This window comes from Mustela lutreola, chromosome 1 (assembly GCF_030435805.1).
Source record: "Mustela lutreola isolate mMusLut2 chromosome 1, mMusLut2.pri, whole genome shotgun sequence".
NCBI classification, from domain to species: domain Eukaryota; kingdom Metazoa; phylum Chordata; class Mammalia; order Carnivora; family Mustelidae; genus Mustela; species Mustela lutreola.
In genome coordinates, this window is record NC_081290.1 from 146423638 (window position 1) to 146450432 (window position 26795).

Consider the following 26795-nt stretch of genomic DNA (forward strand, 5'->3'; position numbering starts at 1 on the left):
TCTAGGCTTAAGAGATCTTTGAAAGTAAGGATTGTATTTCATTCTTCTTTAACACTCTTCTGACTTACATAAAAGTAACACTTTATTTCTTGCTTTCTTTCTAGAAAGGATTGAAAAAACTTAAAGTTAACATTTTATATTACACAGGTGTCAGATTATAAATAGAAAATGAGAGGTAAATAAAGGAAAAGTCTGTACAAATGCTGCCCATTAAAATCAATATAGTTTCAGTCCGAACCTCTGGGCAGGTTGGGCAAAAGGGGAGATGTGATGGACTATAAAGTTCTCATTACCTGATGAGAGGAAAACATGCAAGTTCTTCACAGAGACAAGCTTTTTTCCTGATTCTAAATTCCAAAGGAAAGTTATTACATGGCCTTCTATAAGAAAAATAGAGCAATAAAATAGAACTTTGCACACCTAATAAACAATAAAATGGGCATTTAGACAGTTTGTCATAAATACTGCATCTCTTAACTAGGTTTTATTTCAGGTAAGATAGTAACAGGTAAGAGATATTAAATAAATACTGTGTGCTGGTCTCTGTTTAAAGTGATCCTTACAATAATTGTGTGAAGAATTGTTACTCCCAGAGACCAAGGCATAGAGAAATGGAGTAATTCAACCAAAGTGATCTAATGTTATAAAGAAGCATGAGCAATAAGATAGAAAAAAAATATTCTTAGAGAGAAAGGAATGAATAAGCTAGGAGGAAAAGAAAAAAATGGACCAGACCTCCATCAAAGATCAGATTTCCAGATGTCTCCTGAACTCCTACTATCACTCCTACTATCTACAGTCTCCCTCTGGGTTCAACTCATAAGGATTAATCCTGATACAGATTTCCATAAAATCTTTTTAAGCTTGTCCAAAACAATCTCTTGTCCTACAACCAGAATAGCCAAAGAAATATGTTGCTAAACTAGGGATTTATCTTAAAATTAGCTCAGCCTACAGTTTTTTTCCACTTCAACATCAAGGTCAAGATGGATGTTAAGTACATTTCTTTCCTATATTTGAAATAACCACGTAGAAGTACAGAAGATACTAAAATCTTAACATAATGGAAAGGAAGGGGTAAAAAAATGAGAGATTCCAGGATTTGTAGAAATAACATTTTTAGAAGGTGGATGGAATATTACCAGGGGTAAAAAGTGCTATTTCATAATGATTAAAAGGAGTTGGCTCATCAAAAAATGTAATACTGGGGCACATGGGTGGCTCAGTTGGTTGAGCATCTGCCCTAGGCTGGGGTTGTGATCCCCTGGCCTTGGGATCGAGCCCCACTTGGGGCTCCCTGCTTCCCCCTCCCTGCTGCTCCCCTTGTTTGTGCTCTCTCTCTCTCTGACAAATAAATAAATAAAGTCTTAAAAAAAGAAAATGTAATACTGTTTATGCTACTAATGATGGAACTTCAAAAGACATAATATAAAAGCTGAAAGAAAGAAAAGGAGAAACACACGAGTCCATAATTATAGTTGGAGATTCCAACACTGCTGTATCAATAATTGGTAGAAAAATCTGTAAGGGTATGTATTGAAGACTGGAACAATACCATCAATCAACTTAAATAATTGACATTTACAGAACAGTCCACCAAACAGCAGCATAACACACATTATTTTTAGTGTATATGGAATATTTATCAAAGGAGATGATATTCTGAGCCATAAAACAAATTTGAATGTAATTAAAAGTATTTAAATCCTAAAAATCATTTTGCCTTACAACAATTGATTAAAGTTAGACATAACAGCAAAAAAGGTCTCTGGAAAATCGCCATAAGTTTTGAAACTGGATAACATACTTCTAAATAACCCATGGATCAAAGGAGAAATTGCAAGGTAAAATACTTTGAACTGGATGACAAGAAAATACAGCATGTCAAAATATATGGGATGCAGCTAAGGCAGGGCTGAAAGGGAAGTTCATAGCATCTAAAAATGATTATTTTAGAAAAAACAAAAATGCTTAAAGTCAGTGCCCTAAGCTTTCATTTTAAAAAACTAGAAAAAGAAAGCAAATTTAAAGTCCAGAAAGAAATAATAAAATAAAAGCAGAAAACAGGAAAATGGAGAAAACAATGTAAATAAAAACTGGTTCTTTGGAAAGATTATAAAATTGATCTTCTAGTCAGACTGATCGCAGAAAAAGAGAGAAGACACAAATTAACCAGTTTCAGAAATGAAAGAGAGAATGCATATCTCTATAGCTTATACAAATATTAAAATGCTAATTAAGTAATAAGCTTTATGCTGATAAACTCAACAACTCCTGTGAAATGGCTAAATTTCTTGAAGGAGAGTGCCAAAATTTACTTCATTAGGAATAGGTAACAGGATAGGCTTATATTTATTAAAGACATTGAATTCATAGTTTAAAATTTTCCCACAAAGAAATTTGGGCCCATAATGATTTCACTGGTGAATTCTATGTAACAATTGAGGAAGAAATAATGCCAATTTTGCATAAATTCTTTTTTTTTCTTTAAGATTTTATTTATTTATTTGACAGAGAGGGAGATCACAAGCAGGCAGAGAGAGGGGGGGAAGCAGGCTCCCCACTGAGCAGAGAGCCCAACATGGGACTGGATCCCAGGACCCTGAGATCATGACCTGAGCTGAAGGCTGTGGCTTAATCCACTGAACCACCCAGGCACCCTGCCAATTTTGCATAAATTCTTCAAGAAAATAGAAGAAGAGACACTTCTCAACTTATTCTCTGGGACTGGCATTACACTGATATCAATACCAGAAAAAGTCATTATATAAAAGGAAAACCATCGAATAACATCCCTCATGAGCATAGGTGCAAAACATTTTTAAAATTTTTTTTATTTGAATACAGTTTAGATAACATATAGTGTATTATTAGTGTCAGGGGTAGAATTTAGTGATTCATCAGTTGCATATAACACCTGTGCTCGTTTCATCATGTGCTCTCCTTAATGCCCATCGTCCAGTTACCCCATCCTCCCACACCCCTGCCCTCCAGCAACCCTCAGTTTCCTATACTTAAGAGTCTCTTATGGTTTGTCTTCCCCTTTGTTTTTATCTTATTTTTCCTTCCCTTCCCCTATGTTCATCTGTTCTGTTTCTTAAATTCCACATGTGAGTGAAATCATATGGTATTTGTCTTGGGAAAATATAGAGAAAGCCCAGATGTCCATCAACAGATGAATGGATAAAGAAGATGTGATACACACACACACACACACACACACACACACACACACAGTGGAATATTACTCACCATAAAAAAGAATGAAATCTTGCAGTTTGCAATGATGTGGATGGAACTAGAGGATGTTACACTAAGCAAAATAAGTCAGTCAGAGAAAGACAAATACCATAGGTGCAAAACATTTTAAAGAAAAGTAACAGTTGGCCTGAGTTCCTGTCAGGAAGCTGATGCCTGGTGCTAATCCTTTTCATATGGCATTGGTGCAAGGAGTAATCTGTCCATCCTTTCCTGACCTATGTATCTAAGAATGGAGCTTACCAACAGAGGAAACCCAAGCACACTGCCTACATTAAGAGAGCTAAAACTTCATTATTAGGATTCGACAAATATCTTCCGTTATTGGAAAAAATATCACAGTACAAAAGAAAAAAAGATTAAGGAAGAGAACATTCAACCTGAGCTGAAACAAAGTTTCTATAGGGAAAAGGAGAGCTTTATTTTTTTCTATATTTGCATTGTATTTATTCAAATGAGCAAAGATGTTAGTCATGTTTAATTGTACAAATTGCTTCAGGACTGTAGATATATAGACAACCAAAGGGAGATGAAATACGTGTCAGAAAAAGACTGGAAAAAATGTATACCCAGGTTTCGGATGTCCTTGTCTATTTTTTTTTAAGGTACCAAAATCAGTTTATTGTCATTTAATTGAAACCCACTTATTTCCTCAAAGAGCCACAAAGGAGATTTATCATTCTCTTTCAGTAGTTCTCCAGCTTTTTTTTTTTTTTTTTACTTTTTTTTATTATGTTCAATTGAAAAGGAGAGCTTTAAAAGATTTCCTATTTAAAAAAAAAAAAAAAAAGATTTCCAATTTGTTCCCTTGCAGAAATTGTAAAAAATGTTACATGCCCAAAGACATACCTGATATATGAAAGAATTTAAAGGAAAACAATTCTTCAAACGTAGGATAAAGATTGCTGGACTTTTTTTTTTTTTTAATTAAAAGAAAGGATAAAAGAGAAAGGCAAAGATATCTCTTACCACATGGAATAAAAACAGAGAAGATAATAGAAAATATTTATAGAGGTGTGAGACACAGAACATTAATCCAGACCGTAAATATTTATCCAAGAGAAAAAAAAGCAAATGGAGACAATGACAACCATCTAGATGTTGATTTATCAGATACACATTACCAAGATAAAGAATTCATTTTTTAGTTTCTCCTTTTTTTTTTTTTTTAAGATTTTTTGTATTATTTGACAGATCACAAGTAGGTAGAGAAGCAGGCAGAGAGAGGGAGAAGCAGGCAGAGAGAGGGGAAGCAGGCTCCCCACTGAGCAGAGAGCCCAATGTGGGGCTCCATCCCAGGACCCTGGGATCATGACCTGAGCCAAAGGCAGAGGCTTAGCCCACTTAGCCACCCAGTTGCCCCAGTTTCTCCTTTTCTTAATTATGAATGACTTTTGAAGTTTACTAAATAATTTTCTAACATCCACTGAGATTATCCTGAAATTACTAGATTTTGTAATTTTCTACAAACTCCTACTTACTCATTATGATTTCTGTTTGCTAGAGGTTCTTTTTTGAGGGGAGGGGAAGAGAATTTTGCATGATTTTAACCTATAATTTCTTTCCTTTTGCTACACTTTTAGGATTTTGTAAAATGAACTAAAGAATTCTTCACCTTTTTCTGTGCTCTAGAACATTGCTGATGAGATGGGGATTTCTTACTCACTGAGAGTTTTGTAGAACTTCCCTATAAAACCAAGTAGTTTTGCTCCTTTGGTGGGAGAAGGGTCAGGAGGCAGAGGAAAGATTGTTATAATTAGTTCTCTAAGTCTTCTCTAGCAAACCGATAATTGATATTTTGATATTTTATATAGGTATCTATTAATCTAGATAAAAATCTAGATTTTATGATAATCTCAATGGAGATTTCGGCTCGGGTCATGATCCCAGGGTACAAAAATGTAATTAATTATCTATTAATTAATTATCTATTAATCTAGGTAGATTGTTATATTTAGTGTGATCTTTTCTAATAATGTTTATCTCTTTTATATCTGTAGAAACATTCTCTATATTTTGGAGGGAGTATGAAGATAATAGTGCAAATAACAGGCCTTAAAATTAGGCTGGTGGGGTTGATATCCCAGTTCCATCATTCACAGGGTTTCTGATCTTCAGCTCATTAATTAAACTCTTCTTTAGGGTGCCTGGGTTGCTCAGCTAAGGGTCCAATTCTTGATTTCTGTTCAGGTCATGATCTCAGGGCTGTGAGATCAAGCCCTACATGGTACTCCATGCTGGGTGTGGAGCCTGCTTAAGAATCTCTCTCCTCAGGGCATCTGGGTGGCTCAGTTGGTTAAGCGTCTGCCTTCCGTTCAGGCCATGATGTCCAGGTCCTGGGATCCAGCCCCATGTCTGGCTTCTAATTTAGCAGGGAATCTGCTTCTCCTTCTCCCCCATGCTCATGCTCGCTCTCTCTCCCTCTCAACTGAATAAAACAAAAACAAAAAAATCTCTTTCTGTCCCCTCCCCTTATTCTATATAAAAAGAAAAAAAAAAACCCTCTTTGTGCCACAGTTTTCTCATCTGTAAAATGGAGATGATGATGACAATAAAAATAATACCTATTTAATAAAAAATATAAAGTTTAAAAAAGATAATACATGTGAAATATTGAGAACATCAATTTGTTGTTAGTATACAATAACAGTTAGTTATTACTGTAATTAGAAGCTATATTACCTTTTTCATTCCTGACACAATTTTGGTGACTATTTTTATTTTTCTTGATTATACTTGCCAAGATATATTTGTCTTTTTATGTACCAGTTCTTTTGTTTTATGGGTCAGTTTTTTTGTTCTGGATTAATTTAAGCCTTTACCTTTAGTATTTCCCTTTCTATCTTTTATTTGACTTCATGTTATTGTTCATTTTGTTAAGATTTTTTTTTTCTAGCTCTGAGTCAAAAGCTAGCTTCTTCACTTGTTTCTGTGTTCTTGTTTTTTTAGCAAGTACATTAAAATTATAAACTTCTTTTTGAATACTATGATGACTTTTCCCTCAGGATTTGCTGGTTAGTGTTTTTATTTTGTTTCAATTCTACATATATGAACATTTTTGTGGCAGTTTTCCCTTTAGACAGTGAATACATGAGAAATACATTTGTAAGTTTGCAGATAAATAATTTTTGTGTGTTTTTTGATGGGGGGGATGGGTGGAGAACTGGGGAGTGAATCTTTACTAGTGCTCACTAAATATGCCATACATGATATTAGTTTATCAAATTTCTAGTATGGCCAGTACCTGGACAATTTTTATAAATATTTTTTGCATGTTGGAAAAATAAATATATTCTGTATTTATTTGGTAGACAGTTTCATACAGAAAATGCTATCAGAAATTAATAATTATATTGAACCTGTTATTTCAGTCAAGCTAGAAAATTGTTATTCAGATCCTTTTTTCCTTAACTTTATTTGTAATTTTCTGAAAAAATGCTTTAAAATAAATTTCTCAGAGTGCGTGGGTGGCTCAGTGGGTTAAGCCTCTGCCTTTGGATGGGGTTATGATCCCAGCGTCCTGTGATCAAGCCCCATACCGGGCTCCCTGCTTGGCGGGAAGCCTGCTTCTCCCTCTTGCACTCCCCCTGCTTGTATTCCCTCTCACTGTGTCTCTCTCTATCAGATAAATAAATATATAAAATCATTAAATAAATAAATAAATAAATTTCTCCTTGTTCTGTTAATTTTAAAGCTATGTTATTAGGTGTATTGTTTCCTAATTCCTCTATTTCTCAGTAAATCTGTTTGTGAATCTCTGTTGTTCATATGCTCCTTTAATTTTTTACTCCTGAATTCTATTTTGTTTGATATTAATAATATACAAGCTTTCACTTTGTTGGCATTTGCATTATTATATGAAAATACAAAAGAAACAAATGACATGTTCTCTGTCTCAAGGATGTTATAATCCCTACTATATATATATATATATATATATATTTTTTTTTTTTTTTTTAAGTTCAAATTCAGGGCTCTTATATTTTACTCCTGACATATACTTCTTTTTGTTCTTACAATATTGTTATTAATGCACATATTTGATGTGATGTACCCTATGCTCTTAGTTAATACAAGTAAGAATTTTCTAAATGTTTGAAATAGTTGCAATAAAATTAATACAACATTCAGGAAAATAACATATTTAGATACAGATGTCTGACCAGAGCATCAGATTATTCAATTTACATTTGTTTTTATTAATTTAGTTTTTCCTAACTGTGAAACTAAATGTATGTCTTAGAAGTTTGATGATTGTGTTCATAAAGCCTGTGAAAAATCCTGGCTTCAGTGTTCCTGTGTGCATTGTATACCTCCTTTGTGACAGTAATTAAAGAGCATACAATATGAAAGGTTCTTCACATGCCTTACATTTTGATGGTTATCTTTTAAGTATTCAAGCTCGAAAGAATAAAATATATTCTTTATTTTTTTTAAATGGGAAAAATTAAAATTTGTTTAGTGAAAAACAAACTATTCCACAATAGAAACTTAAAAACACAAAGAATTGAGGTCATCTGTGCCCGAAAATAGAACTTGACATTCCACTTCAATTAAATTTGCTACAGATTTCTTATTAAAGAAATATAGAATGAGAGAGCAGTTGTGAGCCTAATAATCATTTGGCTTAATTTTTTTTTATTTTATTAAAAAAAGGCAAAAAAGACTGTAGTTAATGGAATACCAATGGCTAGTTTGTAATGGTAAATTTTATAAAAGTATATATTTTCTTCTCATGATGAAATATCATTACCACACTAGAAGAAATGTCATAATAATAATAGAAATTTAAATGCAGGTTTTATTATTTACTCTTCCTCTATCTTCCATTACATTGCTGGAAAGAGCATGAATAATGTTTTGTTTTCATTTTTAATTTATGTGACTTTCCCTTTGTAATTTAAACATCGGTTACATTTTTTAAGATACTTGTCATATTTCTAGCCCCATGTATACTATTTTTCTTGCCATCATTTTAATAACTAGATAAGTATTATAAGGGAATATATGTTGGGAAGGAACAACATTTTAATATATATGATAAAGCTATAGGTGGAAAGAATTGATTGGTTTACTTTTTCCAAAGAAACCTCTTCATGCAGTTGTTTAATGTGAAAGGTTTTTTTCTTGAAAAGGTTAAAAAAGTTCTAATCAACTTTTGTACATTATGTAGAACTTCATTTTCTAAACTCTGCAAAAGAAAGTTTCATATTTAATGGGGAATCATGAATTATTCCATTTATTATCTACTTCCTCCTTTCAAAGACATGATCTGGATAAAAGGCGGGGTGAATAATTTCAAAAAAATACAATACATTTTTAATGGGAAGGTGCAAACTACAGATTCTCATGACTATTAGCAAGTGTAGAGGAAACAGAATTTTACTTGCAAAACTCGTCAAACTCTTGCAAAGATAAAATGTATGACACACTTTAGTAAAAAAAGAACACAGTAAGCTGAACTTTTTTTTTCATTGCAACTTGTTGTTTTTACTAACTTTTGTCTTTGTATTCTCCAGCTTTACATTTTTATTAAAAGTTGATATTTCACTCAACTTTTATGAAAAATTGATAGTTCTTTAATTTATAAAGAGATACTGATGAAGAGCTGAAGGAAAAAGTTTAAATGATAATATTTGAGACAAAATTTCCTAAAAAATAGAATATTAATAATTTTGGAGAGCAGTTGCAAGACTGTATTTCAAAAACAGTAACTGTTATATGGGGTTTTATATTAATAAAAATTGTAAATAGTAATAGTAAAAAAGTAAATTGTAAATTATAAATAGTAATTGTAATAGTAAATTTTTATATTAATAAAAAATTGTAAATAGTAATAGTTCATCATGATGCGATGAGCTAGCATGTTCATGTTTATAGGTGTTTGTAGTCCATTGTTTGTAGTCATGTAGTATAAAGGTTACCTTTTGTTTTTCTTCTCTTTTTCTTATGTTTATTGTTGTTGTATTAGGTCACAGACTACAAAAGAATTATATTACTCAGATTTCCTCTTTTTATCCTTATGATTTAATCCAAAAACTAAGATTATTTTCAGGCTTTATTTTTTAGCTTATGTTTAATTGGTTTTCCTATAGGTGAAAGTTACAGTGTGATTTGGGGGGAAAAAATAATAATAGTAAATATCCTTATGACTGCCTCATTTAGCCAAAGGTGCTTGGGCTCAGCAGTGGGCTCCACTGTGAAAATACCTTCCCTGAAAATTCTTCTGAAACGATGACACTCATTCCATACCTTCCCATGTCCAGTCTTTAGCTTAACATTTTTGTTTGTAAATAAGTTTGAGTTTCTCAAGGGAGTTTGCAAGTAACAGCACCATGTTAAAGATTGTGTAATTAGCCTCATCTAAAGAGCTATCTTTCTTCCAATGCCTTTCACTAAACTTCTAAAGAAAACCTTTTTAAAATGTGGTTAAGTTTGAGATTTTTTTCTAGCAGAGAAAATCTTTCAGTAAAGAAAATGTCTGTTACGGCTACACGGGTAAATATTGTGGTAGTACTTTATATTGACTGATGAATAATTTTATTCATTCCTCATTGATGATAATCTCTGTACTTCAAATATTTGACTGACTTAGAATCACTTGAGTAAATAATTTTTAACAGGATATGCATGCAAAAAAATGCTTTTATATTATTAAGGGAATTATTTAAAGCCAGTGTAACATTGCAGTCTGTACTGTCTGCTGAATAACCATAGCTTTCCTCTGATAACAGGTAACAATCACCAGCAAAAATATTATTTGACTGATTAACATTTTGCTAAATATCTGTTCTTACCTAATTGAATCTGAGAAATAATCTTTGGTCCATTCTACATGAATATTCCATATGTCCTAAAATAAAATCACCCATGTTGAAGTGGGTTTTTATTGTAATCTTGGCAGAATTCTTTGCTAATCATATTTTTAAATATTTTAATTTTTTTGAAAGAATTATATTAGTAATCACCCTACTTATGAAATATTATATGCTAAACTTTATTATTAGATTTTTTTAAAAAGAAATTAAAGGTTGAATGGCATTGTTCAATTTTTATGTATGCTTTTAAAATGTTGGCATTCTGCTTTAGGCTTTCTAAGTTTGATTACTAATAAATAAAAATTTATATTTTTCAAAAATACAAAGCACATTGACATAGGTAGCACTTTCAAATTAGCAAACTTCTAGTTGTTTAAAAAATCACAAAAATCCTATTCCATAACCTCTCGGGAGGTGGATTTTATATATTTATTTTTAAGTTACCAAATAAGTCCAGCTATTTAAAATGATTCTAAGTCTAAACCGAAACAAAAATCCTGCCATATTAACATTCATGTTCTGATTTGTTGTAACATTTTCATGGTGATTAGGTTCTTTCAATTTATACATTAAAGGTGATATCACATTTATTTGGATGGCAATTCTGAGATTTCCAGAAAGAGTGTAAACTAACACATGTGTTTGTGGTGTTTCTTTGGAATGAAGCAAAAATGTTATGTATTTCAATCTGTTAGGAGAGTTTTCATATAAAATTATAGCAACATCTAAAGTATATTATGGTACAGTTGTAAGTATAGAACAATAGATATACCTTCAAAATTAGTTATTTTCTCTTAAAGCAAATATGACCAATAAATTTCACAAAGAAAATCGTGATTGTTAAAATTGCTGTTACATTAAAATTCCTATGACATGATTAGTCAGAACTGCAATAATGCTATATTACAAGAGTTCTTTTCTTTATTGAAATATATGTTAAAACAATACATAAACTGCAGTGATTATATTATCTTTACTATATCATTCATTTTTCTTTAAGGAAGTTCACCTAAAATGTTTAAGAGAAATTAATAACAATGATCATCTTATGACTAATTCACTTTTAATAACTAATTATAATAAACAATAGATTTTTCATTTCAAGTATAACAAATTCTACTTTTTGAGATATTAGCATGTAAATAATTAAAGTAAGTCATATAGAAAATAAGCAGTGATTATCAAGTTATTTATATTGGTGGATATACTGAGATGCAAAATGAATTTGCTTTAAAGAAGCCATCATATTAAAAATGCTTTTTATGTATTTTATTTGGATTAATAAAAATTTCTCATTAAATATGTGTATGTTTATCTCTAAAATATATTTCTAATTTTTCCAAACATTGAGTGGTTTGAAAATTGAGTGGTTTGAAAACTGTTCATCTGTAAGATGCCACCTGCCCTATTTACATTTTTAACAGTTCAGTATTTGTTAACTGATCTCATAGACAGCTACATATTTTGTTGTTTCCAGATGGATGAGATAGAATACCATGCATAACTTTACATTTATCTTCTTTGAGTGTCACCTTATTTACATATCAATTAAAATAATATCTGTATTAAGATGGATAATGAAAGTTATCAAATTTACATGATGTGACTGCAGTTTGCTAAATTTCCAGTAGATGCCCCCAGAGACCAGTCAACTTATTGGAAATCCTTTAAATTTAAAAAGCGCTTTTTCATAATGAAACTTTTCTTTTTGTATTTTGAAGTACATGGAAAATAAAAGTCCTAAAACTCTCAATTCTCCAATGGTTATTACACAGATATATATGTGAGTGGTGATAGTTTATTTCTTTATTAGTGTTAGTTCTTAATCAGTAATAGTCAATACTAATGGCTAACAATTTTTCAAAACTTACATGTGTGATATTAAGAAAAACACTTTACGTTTTCATTGTAATTCTCTATGCTTTTCGGCCACTTTAAATATAATTGATATTTTTTCTTTCTAACTTCTCTTTCTTTTTACATATTTATATGGCTAGGGTAATGGCATATCTTTGTTTTAGCTTTTGGGAAAATTTTATTCTTTTCACAAAAAAATATAAAAGATACCCAAATTACTTATATGGTTTTTATCAGTATGTGTGTCAAGATACGTATATTTTCCCATTCTAATTTTATGCCATATCTACCTACACTGAATAGTATGGATAAGAATAGAGACTCACTTTATTCCATGGAAATTATATTAACTGAAGCTATTTAAGTATTAATTTAAGAGTCGATGTAATTATCCCGTAGGTGATTCCAATAACATTTATTCCTACAATATGAATGTAAGACTGTTAAAACTGACACATAGATAACCCACTAGTGACTTATAAATATTAATTTAATGGAATAAAAGTATTATCATGACTTTTGATTAGATATTACATATCTTTTGAGTTTATCTTTGTCAGATTAAATAAAAATTTTACGATCTTGTTTTAAAGTATGATTTTTTATTAAACTGCTTTTGAAATAATTTACTGAATATGAAGCTTCACCTTGATACAATATTTGAGTTTGTCCTATGAAGTAAATATGTTAAATATAATTAACCATGTATTTGAGTAGTTGACAATTCATTTTGATTTTGAAAGTCCATCTAATAACTCATAGAAGTACCTATAAGAGAAATAAAGTAAGCTGTCATATCTATTCATTTCATTTGTTCATGTTGTTCATATTTGTAGAAGTGTGTGCTTTTTTCCCTTCATCTGTATGTCTTTCTCAGTGTTCTTTAATTAGACTTCATATATCCTTGAGTGACAATCTCGTCTATTTAATTTGCTTTCCATGGTTGGTACTGTCTTATTCCTTATTTTGAGGAAGAACATTATTTAGGAGAGTCATGGAGTGATACTAATCTCTTTTCCCAAGTCAGCATAAACATGGTTTAGAATGGACAAAGGCAGTGGCTTTCAAATTTGAGAGTTACATGTAATTGTCCAATTATGGCAAATTCTGAAGCAATCAATGCAAATAAACAAATATGTGTAGAGGAAGAGAAAGAGAAGAAAAACCAACAAATCTGATGTAATAGGAGACAATATGGTAAAGTGGAAAAAACAGAATTTGCACTTAGAAACCTGGATGAAATTTCACTTCTGCCCCTTTATTACTTTGTATGGCTTTGTCCCTTACATGGCAAGTCACAAACTCACTGAAGACAGTTTTTTTTTTTTTTTAATCTATGAAAATGGACGTGTTGCCTTGTAGAGTTATCCTTTGTTAGAAATGATGTCTACACAGTGTCTACCACATTGTAGGTACTCTGTAAGTAGCTGTTGTGAATGTTTTAAGACAGAATTTTAAAATGATATAAAATCTCATGGCTGTTTAACAGGAAGCTCCTCATCTCTCAGCATCTCCACACATTCACCTGCTAGGAAGTTCTGTCGAAGTGTCAGTTTTACTTTCTGTAAATGTATAGATTTTTTAAAAAATCTTTGAATCTTTTAGGGCAGTTTTTCTGTAAGTTTAAAATGTACAGACTCTCCTTTGAAGAATGCCTTTAAATAGTAATCAAATCTATATGGAATGGATGACCACTTAATTCCATTCCTAAATTCATTCTTCTCCAGCTGCATCTCTGGGGTGCAACCTCAGGTATCTGCAATGACAGATGTCTTCCTCAGGGTAGAGACTTATAGTGCCCAGCATATCCATGAATGTCACAACTTCTGCTCCTATGAATGGCATGTTTTCTGTCAGGAAAACTCCTCAAATTCTATAATATCAAGTCTACATAAATTTTACCAGAATTCTCAATTTCTGCCCAGTATAGCGACTTTTGAGGTCAAGGAGGTTTTTCTTCTTCTGATACTTATGAAGAATATATTTTAATTTAGACTAATATTGGTTTTAATATTACAAATGAAACCAAAGACTAAGAACTCTGGGTTCAAATGAAATAGCAAAATAATAAATTTGAATCCTGTCTATATTTCCATTTGTGTTTAGAAAAATTTTCTTTCCATAAAGCAAGTCAACTTTGCCTGTGATTCTGCTATGAGATATAAAACCTGAAAAATCCAAATGTAATGGAGGGACTTGATAAAGGTTTTTTTCAGATGGTCGGTTCGTTTTAATAAAAGAAAATTACCTTGATTAAAGGAAATAATTTGCACTGACTACAAAGATTGAAGTAGGAACTTATTTAGTAAATCACTAATTGCTCTTGCTTTCAGATTAGTAATGAGGCTTAAACAAGGACATACTTATACATGCATGTGTGTGCACACATGAATGTGTATAGGAAATCAGGATGATATCAGCATAGCTATTTATGCATTTTAAAACACATCTGTATTTGAAATCTCTTACACAAAGAATGATATTTTTTAAAAATGTACAAGAAATTTTAAAAGATTGATACCAGTTATATATCATGGATGTTCTGAGACTGAAAGATGTCTTGGAAACCATTTTAATACAGTCTCTTCTGAATCCATTCTGTACTTCGGTCACAGGCAGCAGACACTGATTCTGACTAATAAAGTAGAAACCATTTTTTGGAAGGATCTTGGGTAATGAGCTGAATTTAGGGAGAACCCAGTTCATGTGAAAAGGACAAGACCTGAGACCCTTGATAGGATGTTGGTAGCAAGAACCTCTTGAGATGTTTCCCAGGATGTCACTCCCAAGATGACTGAGCTCCAACAACCTTCTAAACCTTCATTGTGTTTCTTGCCTCAAGATTCAAAATTATGGGAGAGAAACTGTTGCCTTAATTTGGGTCACTGTGGATCCACTCCTTGGTTAGATAGTCTTTAAAATCAAATCCACCAAGATGACCCAGGGTGTGAGAATGGTCATTTCCCAAGTGTTCTGTAGTGCTCCCTGTGGAAGTGGAACTAGATATTGGGTGGACCAAATTCAACCAAAACACTTTCACCTTCTAGGTGAAGGAAATAAGGAATGATTTTCTGCATTCCTGTTGAGATTAGAGATAAAAGATTTGAATGTAGATGGCCTCCTGGCTTGTGTTTATTATTTAACGTCAATGTTCTCATTTTTACCTATTTATAATTTTCTTCGAAAGCATAACCTTACAAAGATGACAGTGCTTGTTTGAAACAGGGCTGGATTTTGTTTGAAACAGGGTTTTGTTTGAAACTTTGTTTGAAACAGGGCTGGGTTTTCAGCCCCTCATTCTCATATCTCCTATATTCTCCCACAACCTGCCCCCGCTTTGGAAGTACCACTTAGCTATCCCTTAAGACTCCTCACACTCAAGTTGTCTGAACCAAACTCATTATCTTTACACAAAGCTGTTCATCCTTTTGTATTCCCCTCTTTAACTTGTTAAATTACCAATTACCTATGATCTGACCTCAAAACCTGGTTGTCATCCTAGGTCTTCCCTTTCTTCCACGCCCAACACCCACTCAGTCACTATGGAATTGCTATTTTTATTTCCTAAATATGTATTGAATCCTCCCTACTTCTGTCCATTCCCTCCGCCTTTCCTTTGGTTCAGCATCTGTGGCCTGTCTTTCCAGAACCACCATCTCTTCTCCCTGCTTCCGTTCCCAATTCTACTCTCTTCCTGGCTATTCACTAGGATCAGGTGTAAATTTCAGATTCACAAGCTCAAGGATGCTAAATTGAAAGCCTTTATTTTTTTATAACTTAATTTTAATTCCTGGCCCTGAGCCTTGATTCTCCCTAGTGTAAAAATCTAATCTTGTCCCTCTCAGGTAATGTGAGTCCAATTCAGTGATTTCTCAGATTATTCGGGATTCTGATGCCTCTTCCCCTCACCCTATTTTCTTAATATAGAAACAACACAGTGCTGGTACCAGGTAGAGGGGAGGAGAGTTGCCAGATTTAGCAAATAAAAATATAGGATATACACTTCAATTTGAGTTTCAGAAAATAATAAACTTTTTAAATATAAATGTGCTCTAAGCAATATTTGGAGCATCCTAATACAAAAAAAATTATTCATTTTTTATCTGATATTCAAATTTAACTGGGCATCCTGCCCAGTTTTGTCTGGCAACTCCAGGGCTGGGGGTTTGTCAGTATTTACTTTCAGATCTTAATCTAGGACCTTGCTATAGGACTGAATGTGCCTATCTGGTATCTCATTTCTCCATTCTTCTTGGCTAACAGAACTCCAGTTTTGCTTGGGAGAGAAATGTGTCCAACGACAGGCAGGATATTTGCTTTTCCCAGTCTCCTTGCAGCAAGGGGTGGCCATGTAACAAAGTTCTGGCCAACGACACCAAAGTGAGAATCTATTAACAGTTATAGGAATGCTTTTGTTTTTCCATTAGAAAGGAAAGACACATATGGTGCCACCAATCTCCCCTTTCTTTTTGCCTTGAAGATGGGCACAATATCTGAAGCTGTAGCAGCCCTCCAGTGACCAGCAGGGGACGAGCATGAGGGAAAGATTAAGGTAATCCCAGATGCACTGAACTTGCCAGACCACTGAACCAAGGCCAGTAGATGCATACTTTTATGCATCTTGCGCTGTGATAGTGGAAACCTCTAGTTTTAAAGGCTCTAAGAAACAAGTTCTCTTACTTGTAGTTGAATGCATTCTAAACCTATGGGTTTCTGTACAGGTTTCCACCTCTGATGCTCATAATTCATTCTTCTCTGTCAGATCTGGAAATATATTGACCTGACTCCTTTGATAGTTCCCTGATGCTTCTTATTCTCAGAGTTAACAGCTGTGTCCTTCAATTCCCAGTGGACAACCCATACAAGAGCGTGTTAGCACACACTCCCTTGTTGTGTCCAGTGACATTATGACAGATATACCAGCCCTCTCTTTCCATTAACTTTTGTGTCATACCTGGAGCCCATAGACTGTTATGGCATTTCCCCCATACCTTCAGCAGCCTTGGAAAATTATAATGGCTGGTTCTGGCTCTCTTTTACTGAGAAACCCTATACGGTGACTTCTACTGTGACTTGTGTAGGGGCAGGTAGAAAGCAGGGGAACAAGAGGACATGGCCTTTGGAGCATTTCTCACTGCTCCTCCTTCATACTCTCCTCCTGTATCTTGAGGGTAGAAACAAAATGCTCTTACTTCTTTTCCCCATATCATATGTTTTTGGTCTCATACAAGATGGTGACTTTTGACCTTTTCCCTAGGAATGTAGTTTACTTACTCTCTTTATGGATGAGCCCTGTTACAATAGGTGCCATGCATCTGGCTGCTGGATGGGGGAGGGTAAAAATTCAGCTCCAACACTCCTTCCAGATGATTTTTCCAAGCTGCAATCTCATGCAGTCATTTCCCTAACTCAGACCCTTCAGTGGTTCTACTTCTACCTTACTTAGCTTGGAGTCCAGACTTCTTACCAGGGCTTTGCGGTCCTATCTTTTCTTTTAAAACTTCTCTCCCATTACTCCTCTTTATGTGCTTCATTTCATACCTAAGCTGATCCACTGAGTAAGAAATTCTTGGTGGGTAGAATCTGGGCATTTTTGATTTGTTTATTTGTTGTTTTTTTTTTCTAATTTAAATTTTTTATTTCTTATAAACATATATTTTTATCCCCAGGGGTACAGGTCTGTGAATCACCAGGTTTACACACTTCACAGCACTCACCAAAGCACATACCCTCCCCAATGTCCATAATCCCACCCCCTTCTCCCAAAACCCCTCCCCCCAGCAAACCTCGGTTTGTTTTGTGAGATTAAGAGTCACTTATGGTTTGTCTCCCTCCCAATCCCATCTTGTTTCATTGATTCTTCTCCTACCCACTTAAGCCCCCATGTTGCATCACCAGTTCCTCATATCAGGGAGATCATAGGATAGTTGTCTTTCTCTGCTTGACTTATTTCGCTAAGCATGATACGCTCTAGTTCCATCCATGTTGTCGCAAATGGCAAGATTTCATTTCTTTTGATGGCTGCATAGTATTCCATTGTGTATATATACCACATCTTCTTGATCCATTCATCTGTTGATGGACATCTAGGTTCTTTCCATAGTATGGCTATTGTGGACATTGCTGCTATAAACATTCGGGTGCACGTGCCCCTTTGGATCACTACGTTTGTATCTTTAGGGTAAATACCCAATAGTGCAATTGCTGGGTCATAGGGCAGTTCTATTTTCAACATTTTAAGGAACCTCCATGCTGTTTTCCAGAGTGGCTGCACCAGCTTGCATTCCCACCAACAGTGTAGGAGGGTTCCCCTTTCTCCGCATCCTCGCCAGCATCTGTCATTTCCTGACTTGTTGATTTTAGCCATTCTGACTGGTGTGAGGTGATATCTCATTGTGGTTTTGATTTGTATTTCCCTGATGCCAAGTGATATGGAGCACTTTTTCATGTGTCTGTTGGCCATCTGGATGTCTTCTTTGCAGAAATGTCTGTTCATGTCCTCTGCCCATTTCTTGATTGGATTATTTGTTCTTTGGGTGTTAGTTTGCTAAGTTCTTTATAGATTCTGGACACTAGTCCTTTATCTGATATGTCGTTTGCAAATATCTTCTCCCATTCTGTCAGTTGTCTTTTGATTTTGTTAACTGTTTCCTTTGCTGTGCAAAAGCTTTTGATCTTGATGAAATCCCAGTAGTTCATTTTTTCCCTTGCTTCCCTTGCCTTTGGCGTTGTTCCTAGGAAGATGTTGCTGCGGCAGAGGTCGAAGACGTTGCTGCCTTTGTTCTGCTCAAGGATTTTGATGGATTCCTTTCGCACATTGAGGTCCTTCATCCATTTTGAGTCTATTTTTGTGTGTGGTGTAAGGAAATGGTCCAATTTCATTTTTCTGCATGTGGCTGTGCAATTTTCCCAGCACCATTTATTGAAGAGGCTGTCTTTTTTCCATTGGACATTCTTTCCTGCTTTGTCGAAGATTAGTTGACCATAGATTTGAGGGTCTATTTCTGGGCTCTCTATTCTGTTCCATTGATCTATGGGTCTGTTTTTGTGCCAGTACCATGCTGTCTTGATGATGACAGCTTTGTAATAGAGCTTGAAGTCCGGGATTGTGATGCCACCAACGTTGGCTTTCTTTTTCAATATCCCTTTGGCTATTCGAGGTCTTTTCTGGTTCCATATAAATTTTAGCATTATTTGTTCCATTTCTTTGAAAAAGATGGATGGTACTTTGATAGGAATTGCATTAAATGTGTAGATTGCTTTAGGTAGCATAGACATTTTCACAATATTTATTCTTCCAATCCAGGAGCATGGAACATTTTTCCACTTCTTTGTGTCTTCCTCAATTTCTTTCATGAGTACTTTATAGTTTTCTGAGTATAGATTCTGTGCCTCTTTGGTTAGGTTTATTCCTAGGTATCTTATGGTTTTGGATGCAATTGTAAATGGGATTGACTCCTTAATTTCTCTTTCTTCTGTCTTGCTGTTGGTGTAGAGAAATGCAACTGATTTCTGTGCACTGATTTTATATCCTGACACTTTACTGAATTCCTCTATAAGTTCTAGCAGTTTTGGAGTGGAGTCTTTTGGGTTTTCCACATATAGTATCATATCATCTGCGAAGAGTGATAATTTGACTTCTTCTTTGCCGATTTGGATGCCTTTAATTTCCTTTTGTTGTCTGATTGCTGAGGCTAGGACCTCTAGTACGATGTTGAATAGCAGTGGTGATAATGGACATCCCTGCCGTGTTCCTGACCTTAGCGGAAAAGCTTTCAGTTTTTCTCCATTGAGAATGATATTTGCGGTGGGTTTTTCATAGATGGCTTTGATGATATTGAGGTATGTGCCCTCTATCCCTACACTTTGAAGAGTTTTGATCAGGAAGGGATGCTGTACTTTGTCAAATGCTTTTTCAGCATCTATTGAGAGTATCATATGGTTCTTGTTCTTTCTTTGATTGATGTGTTGTATCACATTGACTGATTTGCGGATGTTGAACCAACCTTGCAGCCCTGGAATAAATCCCACTTGGTCGTGGTGAATAATCTTTTTAATGTACTGTTGAATCCTATTGGCTAGTATTTTGTCGAGTATTTTCACATCTGTGTTCATCAAGGATATTGGTCTATAGCTCTCTTTTTTGGTGGGATCCTTGTCTGGTTTTGGGATCAAGGTGATGCTGGCCTCATAAAATGAGTTTGGAAGTTTTCCTTCCATTTCTATTCTTTAGAAGGATGCTGTTTAGTCTCCATGTATTTGGGTTCTTTTCAAACTTCCTTTTGTGGTTGAGTTCTAGCTTTAGACCATTGTGGTCTGAAAATATGCAGGGAATGATCCCAATCTTTTGATATCGATTGAGTCCTGATTTAGGACCGAGGATGTGATCTATTCTGGAGAATGTTTCATGTGCACTAGAGAAGAATGTGTATTCTGTTGCTTTGGGATGAAATGTTCTGAATATATCTGTGATGTCCATCTGGTCCAGTGTGTCGTTTAAGGCCTTTATTTCCTTGCTGATCTTTTGCTTGGATGATCTGTCCATTTCAGTGAGGGGAGTGTTAAAGTCCCCTACTATTATTGTATTATTGTTGATGTGTTTCTTTGATTTTGTTATTAATTGGTTTATATAGTTGGCTGCTCCCATGTTGGGGGCATAGATATTTAAAATTGTTAAATCTTCTTGTTGGACAGATCCTTTGAGTATGATATAGTGTCCTTCCTCATCTCTTATTATAGTCTTTGGCTTAAAATCTAATTGATCTGATATAAGGATTGCCACTCCTGCTTTCTTCTGATGTCCATTAGCATGGTAAATTCTTTTCCACCCCCCACACTTTAAATCTGGAGGTGTCTTCGGGCTTAAAATGAGTTTCTTGGAGGCAACATATAGATGGGTTTTGTTTTTTATCCATTCTGATACCCTGTGTCTTTTGACAGGGGCATTTAGCCCATTCACATTCAGGGTAACTATTGAGAGATATGAATTTAGGGCCATTGTATTGCCTGTAAGGTGACTGTTACTGTATATGGTCTCTGTTCCTTTCTGATCTACCACTTGTAGGCTCTCTCTTTGCTTAGAGGACCCCTTTCAAGATTTCCTGTAGGGCTGGTTTGGTGTTTGCAAAGTCTTTCAGTTTTTGTTTGTCCTGGAAGCTTTTAATCTCTCCTTCTATTTTCAATGATAGCCTAGCTGGATATAGTATTCTTGGCTGCATGTGTTTCTCGTTTAGTGCTCTGAAAATATCATGCCAGCTCTTTCTGGCCTGCCAGGTCTCTGTGGATAAGTCAGCTGCCAATCTAATATTTTTACCATTGTATGTTACAGACTTCTTTTCCCGGGCTGCTTTCAGGATTTTCTCTTTGTCACTGAGACTTGTAAATTTTACTATTAGGTGACGGGGTGTGGGCCTATTCTTATTGATTTTGAGGGGCGTTCTCTGAACCTCCTGAATTTTGATGCTTGTTCCCTTTGCCATATTGGGGAAATTCTCCCCAATAATTCTCTCCAGTATACCTTCTTCTCCCCTCTCTCTTTCTTCTTCTTCTGGAATCCCAATTATTCTAATGTTGTTTCGTCTTATGGTGTCACTTATCTCTCGAATTCTCCCCTCGTGGTCCAGTAGCTGTTTGTCCCTCTTTTGCTCAGCTTCTTTATTTTCTGTCATTTGGTCTTCTATATCACTAATTCTTTCTTCTGCCTCATTTATCCTAGCAGTGAGAGCCTCCATTTTTGATTGCACCTCATTAATAGCTTTTTTTATTTCAACTTAGTTAGATTTTAGTTCTTTTATTTCTCCAGAAAGGGCTTTTATATCTCTCGAGAGGGTTCTTCCATGCCTTTTTCGAGCGGCTACAACCTTGAGAATTGTCATTCTGAATTCTAGATTTGACATATTACCGATGTCTGTATTGATTAGGTCCCTAGCCTTCGGTCCTGCCTCTTGTTTTTTTGTGTGTGTGTTGAATTTTTCCGTCTTGTCATTTTGTCCAGATAAGAGTATATGAAGGGGCAAGTAAAATACTAAAAGGGTGGCAACAACCCCAGGAAAATATGCTTTAACCAAATTAGAAGAGATCCAAAATCGTGAGGGGGGAGAAAGGGGATAAAAAGAGGTTCAAAAAGGAAGAAAGAAAAAAAAAGAAAAAAGAAAGAAAAAAAAAAGAAAAGAAAAGAAATAAAAAAAAAAAGAAAACACCTAAGAAAAATATAAAAAAGAAAAAATATATATATTAGATAAACTAGTAAAAAATCGTTGAAAAAGGTAACAGTTAAAAAAACTTTTACCCGAAAGCAAGAAAAAAAAAACAAAAAATGAAAAAGAAAAAAATTAAATTAACTGCAAGACTAAAAAAAATCACAGGGAAAAAGCCATGAGTTCCGTGCTTGGCTTTCTCCTCCTCTGGAATTCTGCTGCTCTCCTTGGTATTGAAACCGCACTGCTTGGTAGGTGAACTTGGTCTCGGCTGGATTTGTTGTTGATCTTCTGGAGGAGGGGCCTGTTGTAGTGATTCTCAAGTGTCCTTGCCCCAGGCGGAATTACACCGCCCTTACCCGGGGCCGGGGTGAGTAATCCGCTCAGGTTTGCTTTCAGGAGCTTTTGTTCCCTGAGCACTTTCCATAGAGTTCCAGAGGATGGGAATACAAATGGCGGCCTCCTGGTCTCCGGCCCGGAGGAGCCAAGAGCCCAGGGCCGCACTCCTCAGTGTGTCCTCAGAGAACAGCGCCCAGTCACTCCTGTCTGCCTGACCTCCGGCCGCGCTCCGAGCTCACTGAGCCTGCGACCGGTTCAAGGTAACACCGAGCTGCGAGCTTACTGTCGGCTCTGTCTCTGTAGCCGGCTTTCCCGTTCCAATACCCGCAAGCTCTGCGACACTCAGACACCCCCGATCCTTCTGTGACCCTGCAGGACCTGAGGCCACGCTGACCCCGTGTGGGCTTTGCCCTGGGTAGCCTCTGGAGCGATGTCCCTCAGCGGAACAGACTTTTAAAAGTCCTGATTTTGTGCGCAGTTGCTCCGCCGCTTGCCGGGAGCCGGCCCCTCCCCCCGGGGTCTGTCTTCCCATCGTTTTGGATTCACTTCTCCGCCGGTCCTACCTTTCAGAAAGTGATTGTTTTTCTGTTTCCAGAATTGCTGTTCTTCTTTTCGATCTGCCAATGGATTTTCAGGTGTTTGCAATCTTTAGATAAGCTATCTAGCTGATCTCCGGCTAGCTGAAGTCGTCTCAGCCTGCTACTTCTCCGCCATCTTGACTCCTCCCCCTGTTTTTTTAATTCTATAGATGAGTCTATTGCAGAGCCAGCAGCTGGGAACCAGTAGTGCAGGACTTTACATTTCTCAGAGCATTTTCATCTACATAATTTAATTTTGTTCTTAGAAGAATCCTGTGATATAGGTAGGGCATAAATTGATATGCACATTTTACAAATGAGATGAAATGAGGCCCAAGGAGCTTTGGTAGAACTGGGCTTAAACTTGAGTATCCTGACTAATTCTAGGCTGTTGTCACTTCACACTGAAATTTTTATTGCTCGTAGTATCACACTATGTCAGTTTTAAATACTTAATTGTCTCCTGATTTTTTTTAAAAGTGTAATATAATTAGTAGTTCTATGGTTTGGCCTCTGATTGCTCATTAAGTAGAATAATAGCCACCACACAGCTGTTATCCCATCACCCTCTTTATTTCCTGTATAGTGCTTTCCATCATCTGAAATTATTTATTATTTGCTTACTTACTTGTTGGTTGTGTTCTTCCACTGGAATACAAACTTCACAATGAGAATGAACCCTTTTTCCAAGTGCCTTCCACTTGGAAAATTTAATAGTTATTCGTTGAATAATTAAATGAAATATTCCTTTGTCACTTTGTCTCTTTGCATATGATCTATCGCTAAATTAGAAGTGAATTATTAACAAATCATTAACTTAATCCTAACTGAAAATATTTCAAATATTCTTAGTAATAGATTTTAATAAACATTTTCTAACCAAACATTCAGTATGAATGAATGAATGAATGAACTTCCATAACATACAGTGAAGCCACTTAATATAGAGTGCATTTTTTATATTGAATGGCATGTTTAATTTTTGCTTAGCATATTGGTTTTTTTGTTTTGTTTTACTGGGAGGCTACTGTATCAAGTACTTTTGGATATTGTAATTGCTGTGGTCTAAATGTGTTCCCCTAAATTCATATGTTGAAATCCTAACTCCCAAAGGTGATAGTACTAGTAATTGTGGTCTTTGGGAGGTCCTTAGGTGTTGAAGGCAGAGCCCTCATGAATGGGATTAGTGCCTTATAAAAGAAAAAAAAAAAAAAAAAAAACATCTCCAGAGAGACCCCCTAGCCCCTTCCACTATGTGAGGATACCATGAGAAGACACCCGCCAAGAACAAGGAAGAGGGCCTTCATCGTAGCTAAGTTGCAAGCTGGCACCTTGATCTTGAAATTCCAGCCTCCAGAGCTAGGAGCAGTGTATTTCTGTTGTTTGTAACAGTAACTCAGTCACTAGTATTTTGTTTTAGAATGGACTGACAGCTGTCAGCTCATTTATCTGTCCCTGTTAAAGGGAGTTTAGCTCTGGAACTAATATATTTATAATGTAATTTTACTAAACTAGCTATATTTGAGTAGCTCCTGGCATCTTCCATTAAACTGAAGTTGTTCAGTTACAAGTGTTTGAGGCAGAATTTTCAGCTTTAACTCAGGAAAAAAAAAAAGTGTGATTCAACCTTTAATTTTTAGAGAAGGAAAAAACTACACAGATTTAAAGGATTAAAATAATGTTCTGAGCTTTGGGTTTCTTCCTCCCAGTTACCGGAACTCATACAAGAAGAGCATTTGTGTGGACATGCTGCGAGATGGTTATCATAAGTCCTTTACTGAGCTCTTTGCCCTGATGGAGAAGTGGGATGCCCTGCGGGAGACCGCGAAAGTTAGGTCCCTTTTGTGGTTGCAGAGACCGCTGGAAGAGCAGCCTGATAAGCTGGATCACTTCTACCACTACCTGACCAGGGCTGAGGCAGCTGAAAGGAAAGGTGAGTCGGGGGACGGTGGGCAGCAGTGCTGCAGGAACCGGAACAGTGAGTCTGTTCCGGTGAGGGACGTTTCCAGAGTGTTTCGTGCATGAATTGGAAACATTAAGGCACCTGAGCACCATTCATTCTAGACATCTAAACATCTTTATGGAAAACGTGAGAGGGAACGTGGAATCGCAAGGCTGCCCAGACCCAGGGGCATCCTGCTGATGTCATTCCAAGCCAGGAAGACAATGCATAGCACCTGATCACATCTCCAGAGTTTTTCAATGTGTTAAAATCTTTTGTATCGAATACAAATCTTTTCATAGTTTTAAATATATATATATAGTCTGAATACTTTTACTGATGAGATACTTTCAAAGAGAACTATAACTTGAAAATTGTACTGATTTTCTAGAATTTATATAATGGAATCTGAAGGTTTTATCTATAAGTCCTATAGATTTCAATCAGAGAATTTTTATTAGTGAATAGTGAGAAGACATGAGAAGCCAGGAATTCCCAATTATGAGTAAAATTGTTAATTTTATATTTTCCAGCACATCACTTCTAATAAATTCCCTTTTTTTTTTTTTTGTATCTAAAGATTTTCCAGAAAGTCAATGTTTCAAGTACTGAAAACATTTTAATTTTTACTATAATTATATACTGATATTGTTGTCATGAGGCTTTTCTATTTACATATTAGGAATTGGTCATTTTATATAATCAAAGAAAGGAAATCCTAGAAGTTGGCATATAAATTTGGCAGTTTAAATTATTATTTTCTCAGTTTTTTTGTGTGAAAACACCTTAGGACTCAAAAAGAGAACCTCAGCCCCAACAATATCTATATTTCATTTCAGGGCTTCCTATGGGAAAATAGAGGATTACACAACTTTTTGTGAACCAGTGCTACAGTGGGGAAAGTTAATGGGGACATGGAACAGTATTCGAGAGGCAGCAAAAATCCTCTCAGCCTCTATGGTGGAGTTAATACATGTTTCTCATCAGGTTGTCACCTGGTTTACAAATAGGAGATATACAGAAATCCTAACAACAAGTGAATGAGTGTGTGTGTGTGTGTGTGTGTGTGTGTGTGTGTGTGTTTGTAGAAAGGAAGTGAATATTTGTATTATGAAAAGTAACTGCAGCATTGACTTTGAAAATAGAATCCTTTGGAGAATGTTGAAATATGACATCTAATTTCTCAAGAAATTAACTGTTATAAATAAAAAATGCTATTGTAAAAAACCTACATTCTAGTTTCAGCTCCAAATTCTGAAGTGATATTTGCACTGAAAATAGAATTGAGCAAGATAAAAGTTTCCCATTACTCATTTTTTCAAGTTGAACTTATCATATTCACTAAGTGTTTTAAATAGAGGCTTTCACAGGAGTAGCATAAATATGAACCAAATACATCACTTCTTACAGTGTCATAAATATGAGAAACTTGTCATAAAGCATTTTGTAATTATAAAGAAACTAAATGCTAAGTAGTCTACTTTAAGGTAGAAAACATTTTAATTTTTTATTTTTAAAAAGTAACTAAACATTTAAATAAAACTGTTTCTCAGATTCCAAAAGTTAACAAAGTCCAAACTTTATAGTAGTCAATATTTTATATACATGGTGTAAGAAAAGAGATATTTTCTTTACTGGGGGTCTTTATCATACACTCATTAAAACTAAGTTGCATTTGCTAAATGAAGTAAAATTACCTCTTGCTCAGGATAACTCATCTGTAAGGTTATCTCCTTCAAAATGCACTTGCTTTTGCCTGGTTGAAATGTATAAAATGAAAATTATTGCAAAAAACGTTGGAAATACT

General features: G+C 35.0%; 1 protein-coding gene across 4 annotated transcripts in view; it reads left to right on the forward strand.

Annotated features, from left to right (window-relative positions):
• Positions 1-26795, forward strand: part of TTC29 (tetratricopeptide repeat domain 29) — a 245922-nt gene that overhangs the window by 21808 nt on the left and 197319 nt on the right. For all 4 annotated transcript variants that reach the window (XM_059175912.1, XM_059175927.1, XM_059175903.1 and 1 more), the window contains one exon: positions 24756-24979. In XM_059175912.1, the coding sequence (XP_059031895.1) occupies positions 24756-24979 (224 nt within the window). The remainder of the gene's footprint in view (positions 1-24755; positions 24980-26795) is intronic.